Here is a 25,697-nt window from a genome sequence, read left to right as displayed (position 1 = left end):
AAACATTGAAGGAACACTTTCAATATTCGGAACAAGCAATTGCGCTTGCTTGAACACGCGTTTTCGAAGAGCGTAATATTGGGAGAGCCGAGTAGAAATGAAGAGACTAACTTATAGTCGAAAGCAATGCACATTCAAATTGCATGGTATTCGTATCATCATTTTGAACTGCCAATATCAAACGCTCCCCCCATTAACGGTGAATCTAAGCGAATGAGCATTGCTTGAAATGATGACGAGCCTTTTAGCGACGTCGCTGCCAACGACATTGCATGCGACTCGTACACGCCACGCTCGTAAGCCACGTACAAGGATTATGCCGCCAACAAATGATGGCCACTACGATGGCGAATGTGCCGCCGCCGCTACTAAAACGAAATTTGAAATTCGAAAACGATGTGTTGCATGCTGCCGACAGCTACGTTGACAGCGGCCGACCAGCAGTTGGCAGCGTCAACGCTTTGTCCTCGCGATTTTGAGTATTTGTGAAGGCGACTTCCGAACTTCGCATTCAGTTTGAATTGTGTCCTCGTAAAGAAAGGATATTCGTTACATTGTCGTTAAGTTGTTATTATAATTTTTGAGAAGAAGCAGCAATTGAAGCAAAGTCTCACCAAAACCAAATCTATACAGTTAGCCCCAGCAAGCATTAAAAGAGCCAAAGCGCAACAAAAAAAAAAGAAAATTCAATTGAAATTCAAATAAAAGCGAAAAGAAAGGAAATCAAACGACGAAATAAAAGTCCCCCCTTTTTTGACATAAAAATAAAAATTAAAAAATTAATTTGCTTAAAAAAAAATCAAAGCGTTTTAATAATATATAATAAAATCACACGAGCGTTGTTGAAAATTACCAAAGTGTACTCGTTTATATACATAGTGAATTTTGCTGAAACGCGACACTTTGCCACAAATCAAAAATTTGTAGGAAAACAAAAACCCAAAAAATCATTTCACATTATTTTAAAGATTGTTTCGAGAAAGGTGTAAGTTTGCGTGCTCAAAAAATAATGATCTGATATAATTTATGCTTAAGCAGCAATAACTGTTAGTTCAGAAATTATTGTTGTATTTTACTATTTACAAAATTGAGAGAATTTGTGCTTTGAAGTGGCTGGAGGAAAGTGAAAGACTCTTAAAGTCTATTGTTAGTAGCTATGTATGCAAGTATGTGTGTGAAGTTGTGTATTTTTAGTGTTATGTAAACTTTGAATTGCCTAAATATATAAACAATGAATATGTGTAGTGTCTGGAGTGAGTAGGAAGTGCTTAAATATAAGTGAGAGATTGGAGTTAATCAAGAAGTATAGCAATTAAGGCATTTGCTAATAACGAATAAATACTTAGGATAATTTATGAAAAATTAGGTACGGTAATAATAAGATAATTTTTCTATGGTTATTTATTGATGTGAGTTTATTTTTAGTACTTATTAAATATATTAAATTTTTTAGAATTAAATTAAGCGTATACATATTTTTTTCTTTAAACTTTTCTCAAAAATGTTAACGGTAAAATTGTATGAATCAGCATTATAAATTACACATATATACATATTTACATATATATTTTTATACAAAAATATTTTCTTGTTTTTACAAAACCTTTTAAGTCTCTTCAAAAGTTTTTAAGAAATCTAAAAAAAGCTAAGTTGACGAAAAAATGGAGACAAAATAAAAAATATTAACAAAATAGATACAAGACATTCGTAAACAAAAAAATAATAGTTTACATTTATTTTAATAATTACTTAAAACGTTTGTGCTGCTAGTGATATTAAATTTATTAAAAAATAATAATGATGAAAAAATAGTATTAAAAAATTAAATCAGTTGGTAAAAAGAAAAAAATTTTAATTAAATAGAAATTAAACATATAATTTAATTAATTTAGAAATTTTGATTTTTTTAATTTTAATTTAAATTTAGAAAATTAACTTAATTAATTTGAAAATTAATTTTTATTAATTAAAATAAAAAAAAATCAAATTTTTTTAAAGCAATTGAAGTTCCAACTTGAACATTTACTTTAATTAAATAAAATTTGAAAAATTAATTAGTTTTAATTAAAAAAATTTAAAAAATTAATTAATTTTGTTTAAATAAATTTAATTTTAGGCAGTATTTTTTAAACAAAATTTAAAATTTTTATTTTTTTGCAAAAATATTCGCTTTGTTATTATATGTTCTTTGTTTATATGTATATGTACAATAGCTCATATAAAGACGTTATTCCTACAAGATTTAAATTTATTTAAAAATAAATATTAGTGATAAATAATATCTGAAAATTAAAAATAAAGTAGAGAAAATTAATTAACATTATAAATATAAATTCAAATTTATGAATATTAAAAAATTAAATTTTTTTGTGCAAAAATTTTTACCACGATAATTTACTCATAGCTTCAAACTTTTAATAAATTTTGTAAAAAAAAATTTACTTATTAATTAAAAATATTCATGTGCACATATACTACGTATACATATGTACAAGGTTTATACAAATTAACGATATTGAGAGAGAATATCTTATTATCTTTATAATTGAATGAGCTTCTTAGCCAACTCATAATTAAAACAGTGACATATGTATACTGAACACTTACAGTAATTTTATTATAGTGGAGGGAGCATGAAAAGCAAGTAAAACTTTTACAATTAAAGCAATTAGTAAATTAAATTAGTAAATAGTTATTTAAAAATTTAAATTTTTTATACTCCAATCGGAAGCAAAATGGGTAGAACTACTTTGCCTGTGGTTATATAAAAAATAGTGATTTAGATTGTTTTTTTTTTTCAAACAATAGTATATAGTTCGAGAGCTTATTCTTTAAAATAACAGAAATATAAAAAAAGTTAATTATATACATCTTATATGATTAACTTGATTGTAGACAGCTTAGATAAAAAATTAATTTTAAAGCAAAAATTCTTATTTGCATATATTTAAATGAGTGGTGTACATATCTGCGACTTGAGTAACAACATTCATAGTCCTTAGATTACAAAAACATTTATGAATGTCTATTAAAATATTAACGAGCCAATTTAAATCCCAAATATTCAGTTTACATAAAATTCTCAACAAAACTCATGAATAAGTTAATAATGGTTTAATTCCTTAAATGAATATTTAATCAAATAGTACACCTAGTATATCAATATCCACTTCAAGCATAAAAGATATGAAATTAAGAAAGTTTTTATCTTCATAATTCCAATATTTAAAACAAAAATTTATGATTGCTTGATGTATCCGGTTTTCGTTTTCTTTGCTTTTTTATATACATATAAAAAAATGTCCATAGAAAATCGCGGCATAACAGGTGTAATTAATTTGAGTATCTTTTTTCGTATTAAATTTATCACAATAGTTTTCATTTCGCATAAAAGTGCATAAATTTTGTAGAAACATCTTTCTGTATTCACCATAATTTAAATATTACTTGCATCAAAATGGCATTAAATGACTTACGCATTGAAAAACATAAAAGCTACGCTCATATGTGTGCGTGTTTCAGCTTTAATTTCCGCATTTACATGATTTTAGATTATGTCGAGTTGCATATAAATGAAATCGATTTTCTCGTCTGTTGACATACTTATACACATACACATACACATTTACATACGCAAAAACCCCGAGTCGGAGAAATTATGTACACTAATACACGCCCATTCAAGAGGACGAAACGCATGAGTGCCCTGTATATAACGTTAGGTATATAATTTTACATAAGTATATACATGTGTTATATACACATATATTGTTAGATATATCTAGACATATATATATGATGTAAAATATCTTCAGTGATATATATTTTTAGCTTTATACTCATAACTTATATGTGCACGATCGTAAACCGAATCTGTAGCTGAATCCGCTTGCAGCTTCGTGTGGCAGCAGAAGAGTCATTAAATGAATTCCTGTTATACGCTTTTTTTTGCTTTTGTGTGAAAATTAAGTGCATAATAAAAGCAAAACAGCGCAAATTGCGTACATGAAAATATGCAAGGCGAAAATTTAAGACGAAGACAGTGAAGTAAAGCAGACGACGTCGAGAGTTGTTATTTGTTTATTTATTTTACATAATTTTTTCAGCTCTTTTCGTAAGCTTTTTATCTGCACTTATCTACCTGTGTATGTATGTATATGTGTGTGTGAGCAGTGTAAAAAAATGATTTATATACTTCCGTATCTGCAGTTGCTATATAAGCTGACTGTGGGGTCCTGATATGTATCTATAATGAGAAGAAGAATTACAAATAGCTGTGAGTGCTTTTGTGTCTTTTCTCCATATATTATTTTAAGGCTGTGCCACAAAATTTTGAAGGAATCAGAGAAACTCATTAACATAAATATTTAAAGAAGATGTAGACGTAATTGACGACGTGAATCTTTTAAGGATAGAAGTGGCTCTTATATAAAAAGGTGCACCAAAAAGTAAATTTATTAATAAGATTCTCAAGTTTTAAGTATTATTTTAAGAATGTGTGAGTAACGTTGAAAAGAAACGGCAATTCAGGGGAGCAAGAAAGTCAATATAAAATATATATGACAGAATAATTATATGTAGTTGTTGTAACAAATTCTTACCTGTTTACATAAATTCTTTAAAATTATTATTATAATATATATAATCCTTGTGTTTTATTCATTGCTTCGTATTGCTTTCTGTTCATATGCCTATTATATACAAAAATACATTATGTCTTGGTTGGTTCAAAGTGGTCTTGCCGCTAGTTCACATTGCATAGTACAAAATTTCTAAAATAAAAACTATTACAAACCCACATATCACATTTAATAGATTCTGGAACATTTCATAAGTTCTGAAAATAAATTTAATATATATTAATGCCTTCGAACTCACCCTATGGTTTCTTTTTGCTTTATTTTAAATGATCAAGTTCAATTGAAAAATAAAGTGTATTTATCTGAAACATTTCTCAGCCGTAAATTAATGAAAGGCAAATAAAAGCAAAAGCTTAGCTCACAAACACTAAGTTCATACTGCTTAACTAGAACTGTAAGACAAATAATGTCCAGCTTCATTTACGAAGGACTTTCAGCTTATCAAAAAATTGCTACATAAAATAAAACAAGAGAAAATGTTAACTTCGGTTGCACCGAATCTTTAATACCCTTCCCAAATACAAAATTGTCTTTACAAGAACTTCATTGTGAACGTTCAGTTTGTATGACATATGCTATAGTTGCATGATCAGCACAATTTCCTTGGAGATTGCAACATTGCCGTGGAAAATACCCCTGCAAAATTTCTTGAAGATATCTTAAACATTTTTTGTTTTATTTCTTGAAGATATCTTGTCAAATGGAGAGACTCTCATACAAACACTTGTTTCCGATTGCTCAGTTTGCATGACAGCTAATATGTCCAGTGGTTCTCCGACGCTTCTCCATTGATGTTACAAGCTTAATTACCCTGCTCAGGGTATAAAAATATACTTAGCCACGGCTAACATACATACATTAAAACCTCAATTAGTGGTGAACTGGCACAAACTGGCCGGAAAAATTTTCGAACTAGCTCAATAATGTCTTTTTGTTGTTGTAATTAATTTAAAATATATTTATAAGTATACTACTTTATTACATTAACTATAAAAAAATCTCAGTATAGCATTCAATTATTTCTTTCACACCAAAGCCACTTCAAAAAGTTTATCATTGCATGTTACGTAATTGTCACACATCTTACATTAAGTTAATCAAAAATATTTTAATTTTAAGGAAAGTTAAAGGGCATATTAGAATTATTGGTCTGTGATAAGTGATTGTCATGTCAGAATTTTATAGTGGAAATCATAAAATAGTTTTAGCGAAAAATCACGCTTTTAACAATAACAACATTTAAAGATCGCATGAACGCTCCTAAAGCAAACGGAAAACATCCAAACAGTTCGGTTTCATAACTCAACATTTTAGAAATTTCTGAAAAAGCAAAACAGCTACAAAACGGTGCATATGTATACACAAAACACTAAATATAAATAAAAAGATAATTAGACAAAATATAAAAAAAAATCACTGATTCCCAGAAAACCAACGAGAGAGAAATCAAAAGTTCGCGACAATTGATTGTTCCACGCGAAACTCAACCCAAAAAACCGCGTGTGATCAAAATCCAAAAATAAACACAGCCACCGCACGATCAACATTTGAATACAAAAACAAAACCTAACACCAAATCTAACAAAAATCTAATTCGGGCAGCCCAACATTAAGCAATAAATAGCCACAATAACCGCCACCTCCGCCGCAGACGATCCAGTAAACATGTTGGCGATGCCGACTCTCATGATGCCAGCCACAGCACAAATGACGATCAGCAGCCAACCCCTGTCGGTGGGTGCGCCGCACGCCAAACCCTACGAGACCAAATTGCTGACCATTCATCAATCGCATATGCAGCAGTCGCACCATCAGAGCAGCGCTGCGGTTGCTGTTAGTAAACAACAACAACAACAGGCACAACAGGCTCAGCAAATGTCAGCCAATCAACAGGCTGTTGTGCAGCAACAGCAGCAGCAGCAGCAACAACAGGCCGCACAAGTAGCGCATCAGCAACAACAAGCCGCTGTAGTGGCTCAACAACAGCAGCAACAAGCTGCCGCCGCTGCTGTAGCTCAACATCATCAGCAACAACAAGCTGCAGCCGCTGCTGCAGCAGCTGCTTGTGTAGCACAGCAGCAGGCTTGCGTTGCAGTGCAACAGCAGCAGCAACAACAACAGCAACAGCAGCAATATCAGATACACTCGCAGCAGCAGTCGCCGCAGCAGGTGATGAGCAGCAGTTCGCCAAAGCAAGGTGAGTGGTGTGGAACAAGGGGCGGGTGGGCAACACTAGTGACTAAATAGTGACTTTTATGGTGGGAGTTGGTAAATGTTGTTGCAAATTGCTTATACAAAGTCTCCCTTAAAGATCATAAATCTGACAATTAAATTTTTATATTCAATTTAATATAAGTATTGCCGTAAATATCGTCCTTTAATTGTCGATTTATTTCAATTTGCATCTTAAATGCTTGTATATCAGTTTAACTAATAAATTTTGTAATAACTTTTATGACATAAGATTCAATCAGCAAGAGAAAAGAAAATCATCAAGAAAATCAGCGCATTTATTTATTGCGTTCAGCTTTTCATTGCTTGGGCACATTTAACTACTTACTAATGTTTACAAAATAAGCAGAGAAAGTCATTACTTCTAAATACATTTTAATCGCTGAAGTTGGCATTAAAATGCCTTACTACAGAATCTGTACAAAAATTAACTGTTATCTGACAGCTGCTACAGCGTTTTGATAAGTGCTTACAGGTTCTTAAAAAAGAGTATTATATTAGTAAGTGCTAAAAATATGTAAAATCATACTTTAGATTTCAAGAAAATTATGTTTACTTCTGAATTGCGACATTCAAATGCCTTTAATTTTTCAAGAGTAATTCCTCAACTGTATACTTCACACATTACATAACGCGCTTCAAAACAGAACTATCATATTGGATATATAGTATATTGGTTCAAAAAAGCACCCGGAAACTGTAATTAAATTCACCGGGTAAATGGTATTACAAAAAAAATGTATTTTCCTATGTTGGTAGAACTGTCCTTAGTTACTATGCCAAATATGAGCGCGATCTGTCTACCAGTTTGATAACAGCATCTGCTTAAGTCGGTACACCTCAGTAGTGTGTAGGAAATTTTAGCAATAGATAAAAATATCGAAAAAAGAATTATTTCTAATAAATTTTCGTATGCGGAATCGTTGCAAATGTTGAAAACGGATCACGGTAATTCAGTTTTATCAAAAACAGAAGCCTCCAAATATTTTCAAAGACGGTGGAGAAACAATTAAAATTAAATCAAAATCAAATACTTAAAATTTTCCATTTTTTTGTGGAGAAAGATACATTTATTTTGCATAGAACATTTTTCTTGAGTCTTTTGATTAGCAGCTGAATCGGCTAGACAAAAAATTTTTCATAAAAAATTTGTTTCTGAATAAAATCACATGCTGAATATATGCGCAGAAATATGATGGATGCCAAGTGCTCTCAATGGGGTACTTTCCTCGTCAAATATGAAAGAATAAATATGTTCATTATCCTGCTTTTCGTAAAATTTTAGCCACCTTCCATCTTCTACCAAAATGTGAGCTATCTTAAAGAAACTCAATAAATTTGTAATACGCGAGAGCGCCAAACCTTAAAAATTACGAATAATAATTGCAGTAACCTTCTAAATACTGCTTGCTTTATAGATACATATGCTTTTCTTAGATATATATTTTATAATATTTTACAATATCTTCATGCTCTCATTGCATATTTATTAAAATAATGCTGCCAAAATTCAGGAGCTGAAATTTATAATTAATATATAGCGTAATTACCAAGTTTGGAGTAGGATTTGTCTTAGTTTGTAATTCAGCAGAATAAAATATTAATAGAGGAATTTTGAAAAATTAATGTAGTACTAATAGATAATCATGAAAAAAAATCAATTCTTAAACCATAATCGAGTGTGAATATGCTCTCTGCGTAATGTTGCACTATACTGCAAATATTTTATTTCGTCACGTTCTTCAGCCTTTCAGATTGAATGAAATTAATTAACCAAAGAAAAATAATTTCGAAAGTAGTTTTTGTCAATTTAACAAGTGGAGAATTGTTGTACTTCTCTTGTAGTTTATCAATTTATTTGACAATATAATGTGCACACTTAAAGATTGAAGACTGAAAATAATGTTTCATTGTTAGTAAAAAGATAAAGAAACTATTAGCTTATAAGATGTAAATGAAGCCACAGCCAAGTGGTTGTATTTTTGTTATTGCTTATCGGTTAATTTTGATAAAGAAAGTTCTATCACACGATAACCCCCGCCATCATCCATATGTTCAAATTATTCACATATTTTGTCAATATTGCTACATAGCATGGCGTAACAGGGTTGCATAAGCCAATTTTAAACTAATTATTGGGAATAAATGACTAGCGAATTTATGTACGTTATTATGAAGATATTGGAAATTCTATAAATAATTTAGTTAGGAAGTGTAGACTGTAGTACTCATCACTCATATTCGAAACGAATAATTATAATGTGTGCTATTGGAAGTGTTCTTCAGAATTCAAGAATTCCTTCGTGAATAATAATGTCCACAAGAAAAAAACAAAAAAAAAAAATCAAAATTAAGCAAGAACGACGGCATTACGATTGCAATCGATATTTTTGGGTGAAATTACATATCGGCGCGATGGCATTAGTCATCAAAAAGAAATGCGATAATTGATGAAACTTTGTAAAACTCTTCAAAATAATTAAATGATCTTTGTGTCACCACCAATTTGTGGTATGACTTTCTGAGAAACACGCTTCCGGAACAAATTACTACAGCATTATTTCGTCTCTATGCTCGTAGCTGAGTACTTGACACCAAACTGCACTTAAAGCCTTATTAAATATTTAAAGTGAGCCACCAACACATACGGAATAATTTTGTGCGCTCACAATGCAAAAGATGGCTGTGTATAAGCACCTACCTACACACAGGCACGTAAAAACAAATAAAGAGAGGTTATCCGAATGGCAGATTAAAATCTGTAAGAATTTCACGTACAAGCCATGTTTGTTAAATCAACTGATGCCAAAATGCCCGTGCACCCAAACAGTGATTGCTTACCGTGGCACACCCACCAACAGCCACCAATGGCGGTGGCAACGAACGGTATTAACCGAGAGCGGTGCCCGAAAACACCTTTCGCGCTCATATTTACTTGTGAAATCACACACAAATACACACATCACTACATATATTTGTGTTTCCATGTGTGTGCCGGTGTGTTGCATGTACAGCGGTTGGGCTGACTGACTGTTTGGCTTGCCTGACATGTGGAAAAGTAAACGAAAATCAATTTGAAATTATTGTCGATTTCCAGATGCTATTGATTTCGGGGATGTCCGGGACGCAGCTGGCTGATTTTGTTGGCACTAGCATTAGCGTTGGCATGGCATCAATAGCTGGAATAAGTAGCAGGCAACCTACTTGGACGGTTGCGCCAACTTAACGAAAGACAAACGAAAACAATTCGCAAAGAAAATAAGAAAACAAATAACGAAATGAAGGGTGTAGAAAGCGGGGAAAAAAAGTAAACAAAACAAACAAGAAAAGCCAAAGTCAAAAGTGGCAGCAAACTATGACGTTAAGCAAGGCGAAGACGCTGAGGTAGCGCGCCGCATGCGGGTGGCGGAAAACGGTAGATATTGATAAAGAAAAGCTGCTGAAAGCATTCGAGACCAAGTGAAAGCCAGTCAAGAGCAGACAAGCCAAGTCAAGCCATGCCGAGCCAAGTCAGCAAGTCCAGCGCAGACCGAAACAGATCGAAACCTAACCAAATAGATTTGTGTGCGGGGCAGCAAGTATGTGGGCAGCAGGAAATGGCAAAATACGAAAGAGGAAAAAAAAGATACGAAAAAGTTGAACAAAAATTTGATTGAAAGAGACCAACGGCATATAAAAGTGGGAGCGCTGCTGCGGCAAGCGAGTGGGTTTCAATTTCATTTGTCTGCGCTACACTCCTATGTTAGAAGGATACTATACTATACATATACGTATATACATACATATATACATTTAAGTAACCATATAGATATCGACTGGTTGCTGCTTTAGCTCAAGCATGCCAGATTGATGCTTAACGGTAATTTAATTTGCAGTTCAATGAGATTTAATGCATAGCAACTGCACGAGCAGTAAGTAAATACGCACACAATTACTTACACACTTACTTATGGTTAGCTGGTTAGAGTTTAGGGTAGCTTCTGTCAAACATTGAAGAGCTTGAGTCAGCATATCAGCCTAATTTCGGTACACGCTCAACCCACATTGGCTTTGCACGGCTTTTCTGGTAAACATGTTATTGGCTACTAGCCCTGTTGCTGCTGCTGCCCCTTTTCACCCTTCTTTTTCTTGGGAGCGTCTTTGCTTGAGTGCTGACAAAAATTTAGCATAATGCCATGTGTATCGCTTTGCTCTGCGATGCTTGACGTGATTGCACTTGAAATTGAAACTGAAATTGTTTGCTCACGAACACAACGACAACTGCATATTTGTATGATTGTGTTTTTCCTTACTTACACACAGCTTCACATAGACATAGCAAGCATATGTTTATATAAGCTTATTACTTATATGCAAAATTTGTGCTTACTGCCAGCATTTGTTGTTGTTTGGAAGAAAATCAATAAGCTGCTGCATGAAACAACAAAATCTGCCAATAAATACATGTTTACAAATGCATAAAGAGCTAAGCAAAAAATGCTACACATACATACATACATATGTGCATGTCGTTACATAATATCATCTTCCAACAGCTGTTGGTTTTAAAATACACTTGTGCAGTAAATTGCTGTCAACCAGCTATTGAGCATTGAGTATTGACCAAAATGTTGCTTGCTCGAAGTGCACTCACACACATATATAGATATACCTTTATGTAAAAGTGACAAAAGCTTGTTGTTATTTTACTGAAGTTTTTCGCAAGAAATATCTTTGCCATAGCTGGCTAGTAAATATTTGTAAACTTCAATGCGTAAGTGTTTTGCTATCGTTGCGTAAGAGCTGCTGTCGATTGCGGAGTATTGTCTGCTGTAGTACATAGTTGCTGCTAGCAAGCCGACAGTATGAGCTTGTTGATGCGGCATGTTGTAACAAATATTAACAAATTCAATGAATTGTGTGTGGGTGTGTCTGTGTGGATAGGAGTTTTTAGTTTTTGCACAAAAAATACAGTTAGGTTAGTCAGCTTGTATTTTTATTTATCTAATATGGAGAGCGACTAAGAGCTTTTGCATGGTGTAACAGCAACAAATACTGTCTGCAATGTACGGACATTGACTGGCATATGAGTTGTAAGCTGTTTATACAAATCGATTGGACAAATTGTGAGGAAATACTGATATTATTTGAACTAAAAATACGGTTAGATATGGAGATATCGTTTTCTATGATATTTTTTTTGTCATACGCAGGGAAGTACCTACCATTTTAGCAAATATACTGGAATTTTTTAGATGCGACTAATTTTAGAAAATTGGTTTAAAAAAACTTAATATAACCTTATATAAGTATTTTGCTCGATGGAGTCGCGAAATAGTAATTATTCTTCTACCGTATATTTATGAGTCATATTGTAAGTGAAAAAAGCTTATGTTATAGATGGCATCTATTTCAAGGCTCTAAATCTTACATATAATATATAATTTTTGTTCTTATAAATACTGCACTATTCTATGAAAGGCATTTAATAAGCGTATTCGATTTTGTTTTGAACTAAGTCCTGTTTTTTAGACTTAGAATAGATCAGCAGTCAGAAACATAGTTTCATTAATGCAGATGGAGGCGTCGGAAATTTAGATGGCTTTGACGTATGCTTTTCTTTCTTAATTTGGTGGAATACCTGTCCAGTTATAAATCGCATAGTCAAACCTGTTGTCGACAACTGGCATATTAATCATTTTTCGCTTTATTGTGTTTCAATTTACTAAATTAGTATTAAGTTAACTAATTCCTCTTTACTTGACAATTAATTATCTGTTTACAATTTGAATTAATGAGCCTTAAAAAGAATTAACAAAGCTCTTACTGCTTTTTAACCAGTAAAAAAAAAGTATGTGCTTCTGGCTTTCTATAATGAAATAATTTGTAATGTAATTTAAGATAACTCAGTTAGGTTAATCTGGTAAGCCAATAAGCCACGCATAGATCAGTTGGTACTTTGCCTTTCAGATGGAAATTAGTTGCTAGGTCCAAAAGGAGTAATCATCCTTTACGATATCTGCGCTTGAGGTGAATTTTAAAAGACTCTGCAACCTCAGTACCTCGCTATCGATACCTCCTCAAGCGTATCATAGCGAGAGGAACCCATTTTCTTCCAGCGTAGGCTCGCCAAAGCGAGACAAGTGCACAAGAAATGCTCTATTATTTCCCAGCCCGGGATTTTGCGTACCATTATTTTCAATTATGTAAAGAGGTATTTTCAGAGGCTGTTTGTTTTGTTAACTCCACTACCCACTACTATGGTTATATCCACTTTTGAATTTCAAACAATCGTTTTTGTTTGCTAATATTTCGATATGCAAATATTTGAAAAAAATTCCAAAAGTTGATACGAAAGCAATTTCGTAGACATGGCCGTATTTAAAAAAAATTGTAGTTCAGTGTAATTTACTCCCACGATCAATATTTTTTGAAAATGCTGTTTTCAGAGTCGGTGAGCGAAATTTCTCCGAAAACGTTGTACCGAAATTTTCACACGATATTTCTCAAATATACATACATAATTGTCAGGTAATAGTTGAAGAGAAAAGATTTTTTGAGGAAAATTTCGAATTGTAAGCCACTTTGAAATGCAAGCTCTTTCCAAAAAACGACTTTTGTAGGAAAGTGGCTATATTATGTGGCACGTACTCATCTATTCCAATAAAATACTTTTTCTTGGTTTTCGTATTCGAGTAAATTTTAAACAGAAAACATATTTCATCGCGCGAAGAACGGCTGCAGGATTAAGAGAATCCAGTATTTTTCAAAATACAGAGCCGATTATTTAATACACGAATTTTTGTAAATGTGCGTCTTTAGGTAGATAAACCCCTTGAGACTAACAATCCAAGCAGTTGATATGATAGTCATACAAATTTTTAGAAAATTAGCATCTAGTAGCTAAAATAGTCAGGCAATATTTAGGTTTTTAATTCTTAAATTTATAAAATTAGACATTTGGCATGTTATTAAATCTTTAAAAAATTTTGTGCAGCTCGTGGAAAGATCAGAGTATTGTGCAAAGATATCAAGGCTAAGCAGCTCTCGCTGCATGTCTTACAATAACTGAAAGTCGAAATACCTAAATTTATCTAGCTTTTGTAGAAAGCAGGAAACTAAGGTATAATAGCCTAACTTTAAGAGACATATGTATTATGCCAAATATATTTTACTATTTTAAAATTTTTATTATCACAATTTTCACTATAATTCCAACTATTTCGTATTTGATTACACCTTGCATACGAAAAGTCAGCAAAACTTACAAAAACAACAAATTATATTTTTATTTAATTTTTGAGTATAACTAAACACGAGCATATATTCCAACATTTTACGATCATCATATTATTTTATTTTCACATATTCTGCTAACACATGCATTTGCAGTGAAGTATAAAATTTATGATGCTCAGGACAATGACATTTTCTACTTCAATGATTTTTGTGAATACGATAAATTCATACAAACACATACATTTCTACATATGCACATATATATGTATGTGTGTGAAGTTATTGTTGTGTATTTATTTTGCAGCATTTAAATGGCAACGTTTAGGAATGAATTTGCAGTGTTAGTATATGCTCACTTATGTATGTGTGCAAGTGTGGGTAACTGTGATTTTTTGCAATTTCATGACTGAGTAAGCGGTAAACTAACAGTGAATCTGGAGAGAGAATGTAAAACAGAGAATGGCATGAGCACGTATAAAGTCTAGGTTTCCACCAGAAATGTAGTGGAGAAAAATGGCGAAAATTTCAGAATGGAATTGTTGAAATATGTATATATATATATATGCATATACACATATGTATATGTTTTTAAATTACATATATAATTTAAGCGTATAAAAGTATTACATAATATTTGGACAGCAAATTGTTTGGCAGTTTTCGTAGAAAAAAATGTAAAATAAATGTATTTATATACCATATATACGTATACAAATGCACATGACTTTACATGCATTTCCACACATAAACATCATTTTCATACATGCGCCTGTGGGTATGCTACACAGCAGTTTATATGTATAGATATTTAATATGTTAAGTGAACTGTATTCGATAATAATTGATTAAATATTAATCGCCTTATTTAAAATTCAAATGTTACATTATTATTGGTTAGAAATTAATTTTTGATATGCCATACACATACACTAGCATTTCAGCACAAAAGCACCTACGCACACACGTATGTGTATTTAAACACTAATTACGTCAGCAACTGGCTGAAGCATAGCATGTGCTTACGAGTACATACATATACATGTATAAACTAAGTCCATAAGCTGCTTCAGCGGTGGTTATTAAACTAAATTTTTGACCAAAACAAAAATCAATAATAGAGTTAATATTAAATGCATTTGAGTTCAAATTTTTGTTTTCAGAGTTTCAAATAACTAATGCCAGCTTAAATCTGCCGCTGAAATATTAATTGAAAATTCTATTTGAAAAAACAAATTCTACAAAATCACGTACAAATAATTATTGGTGGAACATGTTCTTTGTTCAGTTCACTCAAAAACCCGGCATTAAATATTGAGCTTTTAAAATAGTTAAAAAAATATTTCAGAAATATTACATATGTTTCTCCATGAATGCAGTAAAGTCCATGGTTAAAGTTTAATTCTCCACAATATTTCAAAAATTAAATTATTTATGTAAAAGTGTGTTCGATAAACATATTTTGGCTTTTGTTTCATACAAAATACCTGCTGTTGCGGTTGTGCGGTTTAAAGCGCCACAAAAAATAAAATAATGTTTAATTAATACAAACGGCGCACATTTTTCAACAGCCTGTTAGCGTTAATTTTTTTGCTTAAATACTTTTTTAGACTTAAACATGTCTCTGCTCACGCCTAACTCTTTTCAACGCATTTTTGCATTTGAGCAAACGCATGTGCATTTTTGTTATCGCTTTCATTAATTAATGCAATTTTTTTTTTGTTTATTTTTTGCATAATTATTTTTTTTACGCTTCTACATATGTGATAAAGTGTATACTTCAGCCAAACGCATAAATATTGGTGTTACTAAAAAATATTTGTGGCTTGTGCGAAGCGTTAAAGACATATATATGATTGTATATACATATGTATATAACTGTATACAAGCAAATATATGTATATCAGCGGGTTGAAAAAGACATTAAGATAGATTTAATGTAAAACCTTTTATATGCGGAACAAGATATAGTGAAATAATTACTCAGTATCTTATTCATTAATACAGAAAATTGTTTTCTGAATCATCTTGCTGTTTGTCAGAGCATATATTTGTAAATTTAATAACTATTTTTACTAAATGGTAATGCTAGGCGTATACGTAACACAACATATTCGATGTAAAATAAACAGCAATTCGCCATTTACGCTTTAAATACTCCCTTGTTAGTAAATTAAAGCGCTAAAAAAAATATGTAATGTATTTTTTACACACTTGCAAGCAATTGTTACTTTTTCCAATTTGACAAACGAGGCGTATACGTAACTTGTTATTAACAACAGCATAAATGATATTAATTTCTACATCAATGAAAAATGATATTACGTATGAAAAACGATATGCTTTCTTACACATACATAATATCCAACAAACGCTCTGTCAGTATTTGTACATATATACGAAGTTTTTTTGTATTACTGGGCGTATACGTAATATTTAATTTAACGTGCAATTGAAAATAACGACTTTACATTGCAAAATTAGATTACAAAAGAAAGAATACAGGAACTTATTTATTATGTTTGTACAAAGCAACCTCAGTTGACATATGCACAAGTAAGCATACAAGTAAACTCAATTGACATACACTGCAAGGTTTACTTTGCAGCACAGGGCGTATACGTAATATTTATAATATTTAATAGACCTGATAAAGATATTAAATTTATATTAAAACAATGAAAAAACGTTATCATTTATTACATCGCAGCTGGAATACCACTCACATAAATAATATTTCATAGAAAAAGTTTATTTTGATTCTTAAGCTTGTATGACACCTATATGCTATATTCTTCCGATCTGAAACATTTCTCCGGCTATTCTACCGTTAGTTTAAATAATACATCTGTACCAATTTTTGTGAACATATCTTGTCCACTAAAAAAGTTTCTCATACAAAAACCTGATTTTGATTACTTAGTTTGTATGGGAGTTAGCAGAGGAACTCTTTTTAAACACAACCTAAGCAAGATTGAAATAAATATATATAAAACAATAAAGTATCTTACCATTTTTCAATAAAAGGTCTAACTACCAAAGATTACCATTATAACCTCCAGGAAATCATTTTCACAATTTTCTTAAGAGGTAGCTATATAAGGACTGCGTCTTGTATGCTTCTTCATTTACAAGTAGTTCCTTGTTTAACATAAAATTGTTAATTAGTTTTTAGAATATATCTCACTTCTTGGAGTCAGCATTTATTTCCACCAGACTTTATTTGCTGCAAAAATGTCTGCCCTTTCGTGCTTCAAAAATAATTAGAGGCCTATGATATTAGCAAGAAAAATGTGCAAACTTTCAAAATTATTGCATTAAACCTGCATTTAATCACGCAGCTCCCAGCTTACAATTTCATTTTCTGCATCAGTAACCCCTATGCTCTAAGCCTATATTTCTGCACTGCTCATTAAATTTACGTTATCCTCTTGTTGGGTGCTCCTACAGACGCCTCAAATGATGTTCCACGCATTTTGCCTCTTCATTGCATCGCTTCGCCGCTAGCGTGGCGCTTCTTGCTTTGTTTTTGCACCATCATTTGCTGGGTCGTACGCTCATTTGCCCCATTCAATCGTTTGATCAGCGCGCTTCCTCTTCTTGGTCTTTCTTGGTCGCATTGCTGTGCTTGTTGCTGTTGTTGTTGTTGTTATTGCTGAAACGCCTGTTGTGCGCCGTGTCATTATCATTATTGTCGCCATTAAGTTTGTCTGCTGCGGAGGCAGTGTCACGGAACAGCCCGGTTGCCAGTTACTCCCAGCATGTTGGTCGTCCTTACACGACAACACTGCCTCATTTCACTGAGCACACATTCTCTTATCGGCCCACAACACTGGTGACCGCTGTACATACACGTGCACATACATACACATTTGCGCGGTTCCACTTACTTTGCTGCAATATCCGCGTTGCTTCACTCAGTTCGCCCACTTTCAATTAACTTTGCGCATATATGTATGTGTCTGCTTGCGTATCTGTGTGTTTGTGTGTGTTTTGTGCATGTGTGCTCATGTGCGCGCTTATCTGTAATAGCGTGTCCGTTAGCCACGCCAACGTGTCCTCTTTGCCAATACGTCTTCTACACCCACACAGCGTTTGCTGGATTCTTTCCGTGCCACTGATACTCTTTGCGTCCCCCACACACCGCATGCCAACACTTCTGTTTCTGCCTCTTCTTGTGCAGCGAATGCGTTATCTTGCATTGCGCGCTGTTGCAATCGTTTTTTCGTTTGTTGCTATATTTACTCACCACTTGCTGCATAAATGCGCCGCTGCCCACTTGCTTGGCGTTTCGCTTTTTTCTCCTCGTTGAGTTTTTCTCAAATTGAAGCTATATATCAATTGAGGCGGCTAAAAGCAGCCAATTCTTTTCTCTTAACACACTTTTATGTTGTTGCATTTATGTTTGTATCATATGTATATGTATGTATGTGTTGCGTTGCATGTCCTTTGTGTTGTTTATCATTTTGTTTCGTCGCTTCTTTGCAGCATAATTTATATACATGCCGTTTTTTCACTGTTGTTATTATTGGTGTGTTGTTGTTGTTATTTTTTATTTATGCGCGTACATTCTCACGCGCTGTCATTATTGCCAGCGCCACTCGCTGCCTTGTATCCATTATCGTGGTGTCCTCTCGGCCATCGATGTCATTGCTGTTTGCTCCTTTTTAGTCGCTGTTCTTCTTGCTGGCCAATGTGTCGTGGTCCGTGACTGCCGCTTCCACTTCATTGACGTTTGTGTGTACATTTGCTTATGGGATTTCATTTATTTGCTATTAACCTGTCATTGTTCATTTTTTATTGTGCGGTTAGTTGAACTTTTTCATTTCTTCCCATTTAATTTATGTGTCTGCCTCATGCTTAGCTTTTAAATGCGCCACACTTTGCAGTCATATTTTGCGCTCTTGAAGGGGTTAGGACTTTAAAGCGCTAGAAATATGGTTATATTTCTTGTGAAAAATCAGTTTTGAATACAAAATTAAAAATAAAAGGACTTTTGCAAGAAAAATAGTTGTTGCTCAACCGAAAGTTAGGAGTTTTAAAGTTGTAGCAAATGTTTTGAACTTTTCGAAGAAAACTTTGGTGAGGCTGGCAAAGGCTGCTCTTTTAAGTTTTGATGATTCATTTTTATTAAGTTTTTACCTTTTGATCAAAAATAATGGCAAAATCGCTAGCCACGGCATTGTCTTATGTTACAATTTGAAAATGGCGACAATCGAACCACAATCACGCCAAGTCTCAACATGAAACAATTTTATCTTCGATGTGATTATTTTACTATGAAATATATAATTCAAAAGGCAGTAAAGATATTGGAATAAAATTCTATTCTAATAAGATATGCTATCTCACGACTAAAACTTGTCGAAATTGAACTATAACTTTTCAAACACCACATATATCGATTTTGGGAACTACAGTGGCTATGGTTGACTCCTTACTGAAAGTCATGGAACTTTTTTCTTGACTACGTGTCAAATTTGGCAAACAAAAGAGTAAACTTTTCTAACACTCTTTTTTAACATAAAAAAATTTTGCACTTCCCGCAGATTTCATATTTTATATGTGCGTCAATATGGAGAAATACTATAGAAGTTAGGAGGACGACTTTTTAAATCTGAGACTCCCAAACCTTTAAATATCTGAATCCAAAATGTTCACAATTCCTTAGAGCAAACTGAGAGCACCAAAACTGAAGCATATACTCTTCTGTTTTACCCACTTTCTCACAGAAATGATCAGAATTTACCAAAATACAATTCACGCAATTTTTATATGTGTACAAATGTCCCCAATCATTTTCACTGTCACATGTTCCTGCCAATGCTTGTTCTGCATATAGTATGTTTTATAGTACACACTCAACCCATGGACACCTTTTGATCGACTTTGTGTATGCACTTAATCTGGAACTCAAGTCAGCTGGTAGTTGATGGTGTCCAGCGTGTACGTGAAATGTCACTTACGTCAACTAACGTGCTCCCTCTTAAATGGTGTAACAGAAAATGAAGCATTTGTGGTAAGGGGTGAGTAAATTGGGGCGATAAATAAGATTATAAACTTAGCATTTATAAGCAAAATTAGCTCTAATTTCCCATACTTTTAGAAAAATTATTCGGGGCATGTGATTTGAGGCTCTGATTTTAATATAATAGTTGCACTTTTTCAACACTATTCGAAGATAAGTCGAATGTCTCAACTAAGTTCGCTATTTTGAATTCCAAAGGTTAGAGGAACCTGGGTCATAATGCAAAATCGGGAATATGAGAAAGAGTTTGGAAGATTTTTTGTAATCGAAAATTATTAAAGATTCCTAATAAATAATATACATATATTTCTTTAAACCTGGAACTTAGTTCTCCTTCCATTAGCAATTCACACTAACATAGTGGAATCGAAATCAAGCGGTATTGGATACTTGAGATCCGATCAGCATGCTTTCTAGACAATATAGGAGGCTAGATTAATACTAAGCAGCTTTTGACACTAGTGAGGGCTTATGAAAATGTTTTTAGCAAGCTCTCCGTCTCTGTGGTTAGCCTAACCTAACGTATGTACCAATCATGAGATTGACTAAGTTCCGGTATTTAACTAAAGAAAAATTAGAAAACCCCTCTTCAAAATTGATGCTCCGGTTTCAAAATGAAATGAAAAGGATAAATCCTAAAGAAGACAAAGTAATAAAACAAGGTAAAATATAAAAATATAAAAAATAAAACGAAAATGAACTTAAACCGAAAGAATTGAGCCCTCTTCTATACAAATATGCATTGAGTCACAGCTGGGCTCTAACAACTCACATAAAAAAATATCTATATGAAAGCTTAAGCATTAGTTTGTGCTTACAACCAGAGTCATTTGCGCGTATGTCCTTGCGCACACCCACACAGTCATGCTCATAAATGTATGTACCTTGCATCACTGACGCTATTCGGCTGGCATGAGTGACAAGAGCACATTGATGACGTGACGTTGCAAGCAGTCAGGTTGCGCAGCATACCATTCCTATAAACATACATACATATATATTATAGGTTTGTAGGAGTAGCGGTGGATAGCCATAGTTTGAATAGCGAACAATGACAACGACAATGATGTCGAAAATAACAGTTAATGGCAAGGGCGCAGCGACAACGGAAGCAATTTTTTCATTAACCAACAGTAGCTGCAACACGCTGAATGTGTGGCAAAATGGCAGCTTAGCAGCACGCTGCTGGCAGCAGCTTATAACCAACACACACATAACCACACTGCTAAATACAAGGGGCATATATGGCTGCATATTATATATTATGGTACTTGTGTGTATGTATGTATATTCCACCCATATATGTATGATAGTAAGCCATTGTAGTTGAAGTAATGAGCACATGAGCACTATGTGTATTTTCCACGTACGTATAAGTATGTATGTAGATATATACATATAAGTGTGTCTGTGTTGGCAGTGTTTGTGTAGACGAATATGTGACAATGACAATATAGGATTGTGGCCGTCGAGATTAGTTGGCTTTGGTGTATAATTAGAACGTAGATTCATGGAAATTGCAAAAGACTTAATTGTCTGCTCGAAAAAAAGTGGAAGCACCGTTATCTGCAGCCGGAAAATATATAGTTCCTTTACACGAAGGAATACTAAATTTATATGTATAGGCGTTCAGCGAATTATTTCATACGTGTAGCTCGATTTAACTTTAGGGAATATATCTAAGGTCCAGCAAAAATAAATCCACTACTTTTGCGCTAAATTGAAAGCTTTATTTCACATAGTTAGAATTATCCGATTTAGGTAAAATATGCACCATTTTGTTTGATCACTTATTAGAATTTTGAGGCTGTATTAAATATAACACTCTCATAAAAAACTTTGTCTTAACCGACAAAAAACTAGAATAGTATATTTTCATAAGCAAAATCATTTCCGAAAGGCGGAAGTAGATAATATTAACGTAATGCCCGGTCCAAACTATAAAATGGATGTTCACAGTACAGCTCTGAAGTAAGAGTTCGGTCATAAAGAAACTGCTCGTGGTTGATGACTTCTTGTAAATAACAACAAATACTAAGCAAAACCGTTTTGTTAGTGAATTCCACCGTAGCTATCGGTTCACCCAATTCAATGACAACCGTTTTAACTTGAAGTTGCCTTAAATGACCCACTTTGCGTCATCAGCAAACATCTGCTTCAGCAATGTCCCTAGGTAGTTAGTTTGTTACGCAGATCGAATTTCGGTTCATGAGGTCTTTTTGCATTCACTTGTGAGGCGCACATTCATCGAACTTATTTTCATATTCAGCCTTATTTTAATCAATTGCATGGTTTCTATTATTTTATTGATATTTTCGACAATTCTTCTACCAGAGCGTGATGCAACTATCACACATTGACAGGTGCAGTGTCAAGATCTTAATTTAACTTCTGATTTCGCCTTTATCGGCGAAAAATTGTGATATATGCCGTACTTTCTTTTTGCTTGACGTGTGTTCCAAAAATGCTCAGTCAAGCCAGCCCAAAAATTACTTAGTTTTTTTTTTTTTAATCTAATCTTCCTAACTCCGTATTGCTTAATCTAAACGCACTTATACAACACGAGATATCAACTGAAAAAATAATGTCTTTTTTTACTAGACATATTATAACTTTTACCTGATTTTATATTTCATGTGATATCCCCTTTATATATGGTATAAAATAACTTTCGGTCAGACCTTACACTTGGTATTGGCCGGCCGTCTAATCATAATTATGGTGTAAATGACAGCCTATATCTTACATCGGAAGATTATATAATTTTTAAGTCAATCCGAGTGGCTAATGTGTTTTGTGAAATCCTTTCGCCAGTCAGAAACATGCAAAATTTTTAGATTTTTCTGCTAAGATGTGACCATCAATAGCCCAAAGCCATGATTTTCACTCTCACATTCGACTGCCGAATTATGTCAGACTGTGCCACTAAAGCTTACTAAGCCGTTTAGAAATCGTAGTATAACATAAATTTATACCTACCTACAAAGTAAGATGGTTTGTAGGAAGTTAATTTTGTATTCGCTAACATCCCTTTCTGCTATAGCTAGTTGACAAGGCGATAGACATTGATAATTCGACAAAGCATTATTTTTTTGTTTCAAATTGCATTTATTAAAAAATATATATTATCGTTAGAGGAGATCTTATACGTTTCTCCAAACTTTAAGATCGCTTATGTAACTATTCTCTTTCAAGAGAGTGAAATGACCGTAGTAATGAGCTGACACATATGTGGATTCACATCTTACTATCCTTCCGTCTTGGCTTTATCAAAAACCGAAATACATAAAATAAATACTTAAAAACAATCCTATTTCTTAGCAAGATTCACATTTTTCAGAATATAGCTTTAAAAGTCTTCATAACTCAGATTGTTCAATTCAAAATTTAAAATTAAAAAATGTTCAAAGTGAACTTTTTCTGTAAAAAAATTGTCAACGAATTCATTATGACAAATAGACTTTGAAAAAGGTCGAAGGTAATATGTTAACTAAATTTCTGAGAAATAAATTTCAGAAATCCAAATAATAAGCTAGCGGTCTCAATATGGATGCCTTAAAATGTGTTGCAGCCTCAATTTTATCATTGCTAGTTTTTCAAAGAGCACTTTTCTGTGGTATCATTTTACTTAAGAAACCATTAAAAAATATGCCAATTCCAATCAGAGTAAGATTTCTTCAGTTCATAAATACACTGGGCCCACTATACTACCAACTATCTGCTACTACTACTATTACTTCAGTCTAAAAATAGATACAGCAAAAACTGCACGCTGCTGTAAAATTAAATTAAACTTTAACTAACTATAAGTTGAAACCAGTAAAACCACATGAAAAAATATCACTTCACTCTATGCTTTATAAAATTCACCACAAAACTTTCAAAATGAAATTCAAAGTAAAGCGAAGGCAGAGTTGCACAAGTAAGAGTAACCAAGGGATTGTGCTGATCCCGCTGTGTGACCCCAGTGGCGACAGCATGTACTATACAGTTATATATGGCGATAGTAGTGACATTATAGTGTCAGCAGGAAAGCTTTCAGTTGTGCTATTTATGCTTGTTTTTGTTGTTGAGACGCCGCTTTATCATACATACATAGATAGTTGCATAATGGTTTAGCCTTGGCGGCGACGCAAGTGCTCATCTCTGGAAGATACAAGGCAAATATACAATATAATTTTTAAACAGAAGTGGCCGCAGGCGAAAAGGACAGCGTGGAGCAAATGGAGTTGCATTGAAAGGGTCAATTAGAGTGCTGTAGGAGGGTATAATGGTTAAGCAGGGAGAGGCTGCATTAAATTTCTGGATAAGCGCACACATATGTAAGAGATTATATACATATGAACAAGGGCAGATACATAAATATTAATAAAAGTGCAATACACTCGATGGCCAAAGGGCAAGATGTTAGTTCTCCTAAACACCATCACAGGGGGGCACAAGTATACTGGCAGCTGAAAATAAAAGCATACATTATTACATGCTCCCAAATACATTTTGTTTCTACACATATATTTGTTATCTTCTATATGCATATACTTATTTATTCAAATGCATATAAATTCTTCGCGTGGGAGCAGCTGTGAAATAGCCAAAATTGCTTGCTGACCCCAACTGCATACAGCGTTGTCATTGAGCTTCAGCAGCAGCAACTATTATAATAACAACAAAAACTAAAAATTACCAGATTTTAACAATAACAACTCGGCTATGTTCTCAGAATGAGCTGGGTCAAGGGAAGTCGGCAAACAGGAAGGAGGAAATCATTTGTATGGAATATGCTGCGCTGCTCCGTTTGATGTTGACCTTAACAACAAATGAAACACAAACACAATAAAATGTATATACATATATAATACATATATTGTACATATATATATGTATATACATGCAAATAGCCATAAATAGACAAAACACAACCAAAACAGCAATAAGTGAAAAAGAACTGCAGCAGAGCACGAAAGAGCAATGGACGAAATTTCAAGAACTTTCTGCCAATACAAAGCAACAACAAGCAGTCAGTCAGCTAGTGTCTGGGCAGCAAACTACACTCACCATAAAGCAAAAAAATCACTAAATATATCAAAAGGTATGTACATTTGTACCAAAAAGAGGAAAAATTTGCAAATTTCAACTGGAAAAGCAGCAACTGTTAAAAGAAAAAAAAGAAAAGCAAAATACACAATGTTCCGTCATTTTTCGAGGCCAACAAGGAAGAGTGGAAAGAGCAAGACACAAGGAAGTGTGACGTCGACTTCTTGTGCCACTGCTCCTTGTCTCCCAAGTATTGTCATTGCAACGACCTCAGCGAGCCAACATGGCTTGACACTTGCCAAGCGGAATACCCGCCGCCAACGCATTTGCATTGCTAGCCAAAACGAATGCGGCCATGAGACCAGCAAACGCGACAAAAGAGTGGCAACTATACACAAACTGCATATAAGAAAATTAACAATACAACTAAGGCAAAATATACAACAGCAGCAGTGGTATCAGCAGAGGAGACGAGCGATAGCACAGATAGCAAATTATATTTTATTGCTTCTTTTAGTTGATAATTCGGAAGTTCGGTGGCATGAAAT

At 33.4% G+C, this 25,697-nt stretch overlaps 1 protein-coding gene across 7 annotated transcripts in view; it reads left to right on the top strand.

The window, feature by feature from the left end:
- Positions 1 to 534: 534 nt before the first annotated feature.
- Positions 535 to 25,697, top strand: part of LOC120782759 (nucleolysin TIA-1) — a 112,954-nt gene continuing 87,791 nt past the window's right edge. For 2 of the 7 annotated variants that reach the window (XM_040115213.1, XM_040115220.1), the window contains exons 1-2: positions 535 to 985; positions 5,760 to 6,837. In XM_040115213.1, coding sequence (XP_039971147.1) covers positions 6,306 to 6,837 — 532 coding nt within the window. In that variant the 5' untranslated portion in view covers positions 535 to 985; positions 5,760 to 6,305. The remainder of the gene's footprint in view (positions 986 to 5,759; positions 6,838 to 25,697) is intronic. The other 5 variants (XM_040115219.1, XM_040115218.1, XM_040115215.1 and 2 more) reach the window with 5 other exon arrangements.

The sequence above is a fragment of the Bactrocera tryoni genome, chromosome 1 (assembly GCF_016617805.1).
Source record: "Bactrocera tryoni isolate S06 chromosome 1, CSIRO_BtryS06_freeze2, whole genome shotgun sequence".
Lineage (NCBI taxonomy): Eukaryota > Metazoa > Arthropoda > Insecta > Diptera > Tephritidae > Bactrocera > Bactrocera tryoni.
Note: the sequence above shows the minus strand (reverse complement) of the source record. Positions and strands in the feature narration are given on the sequence as shown.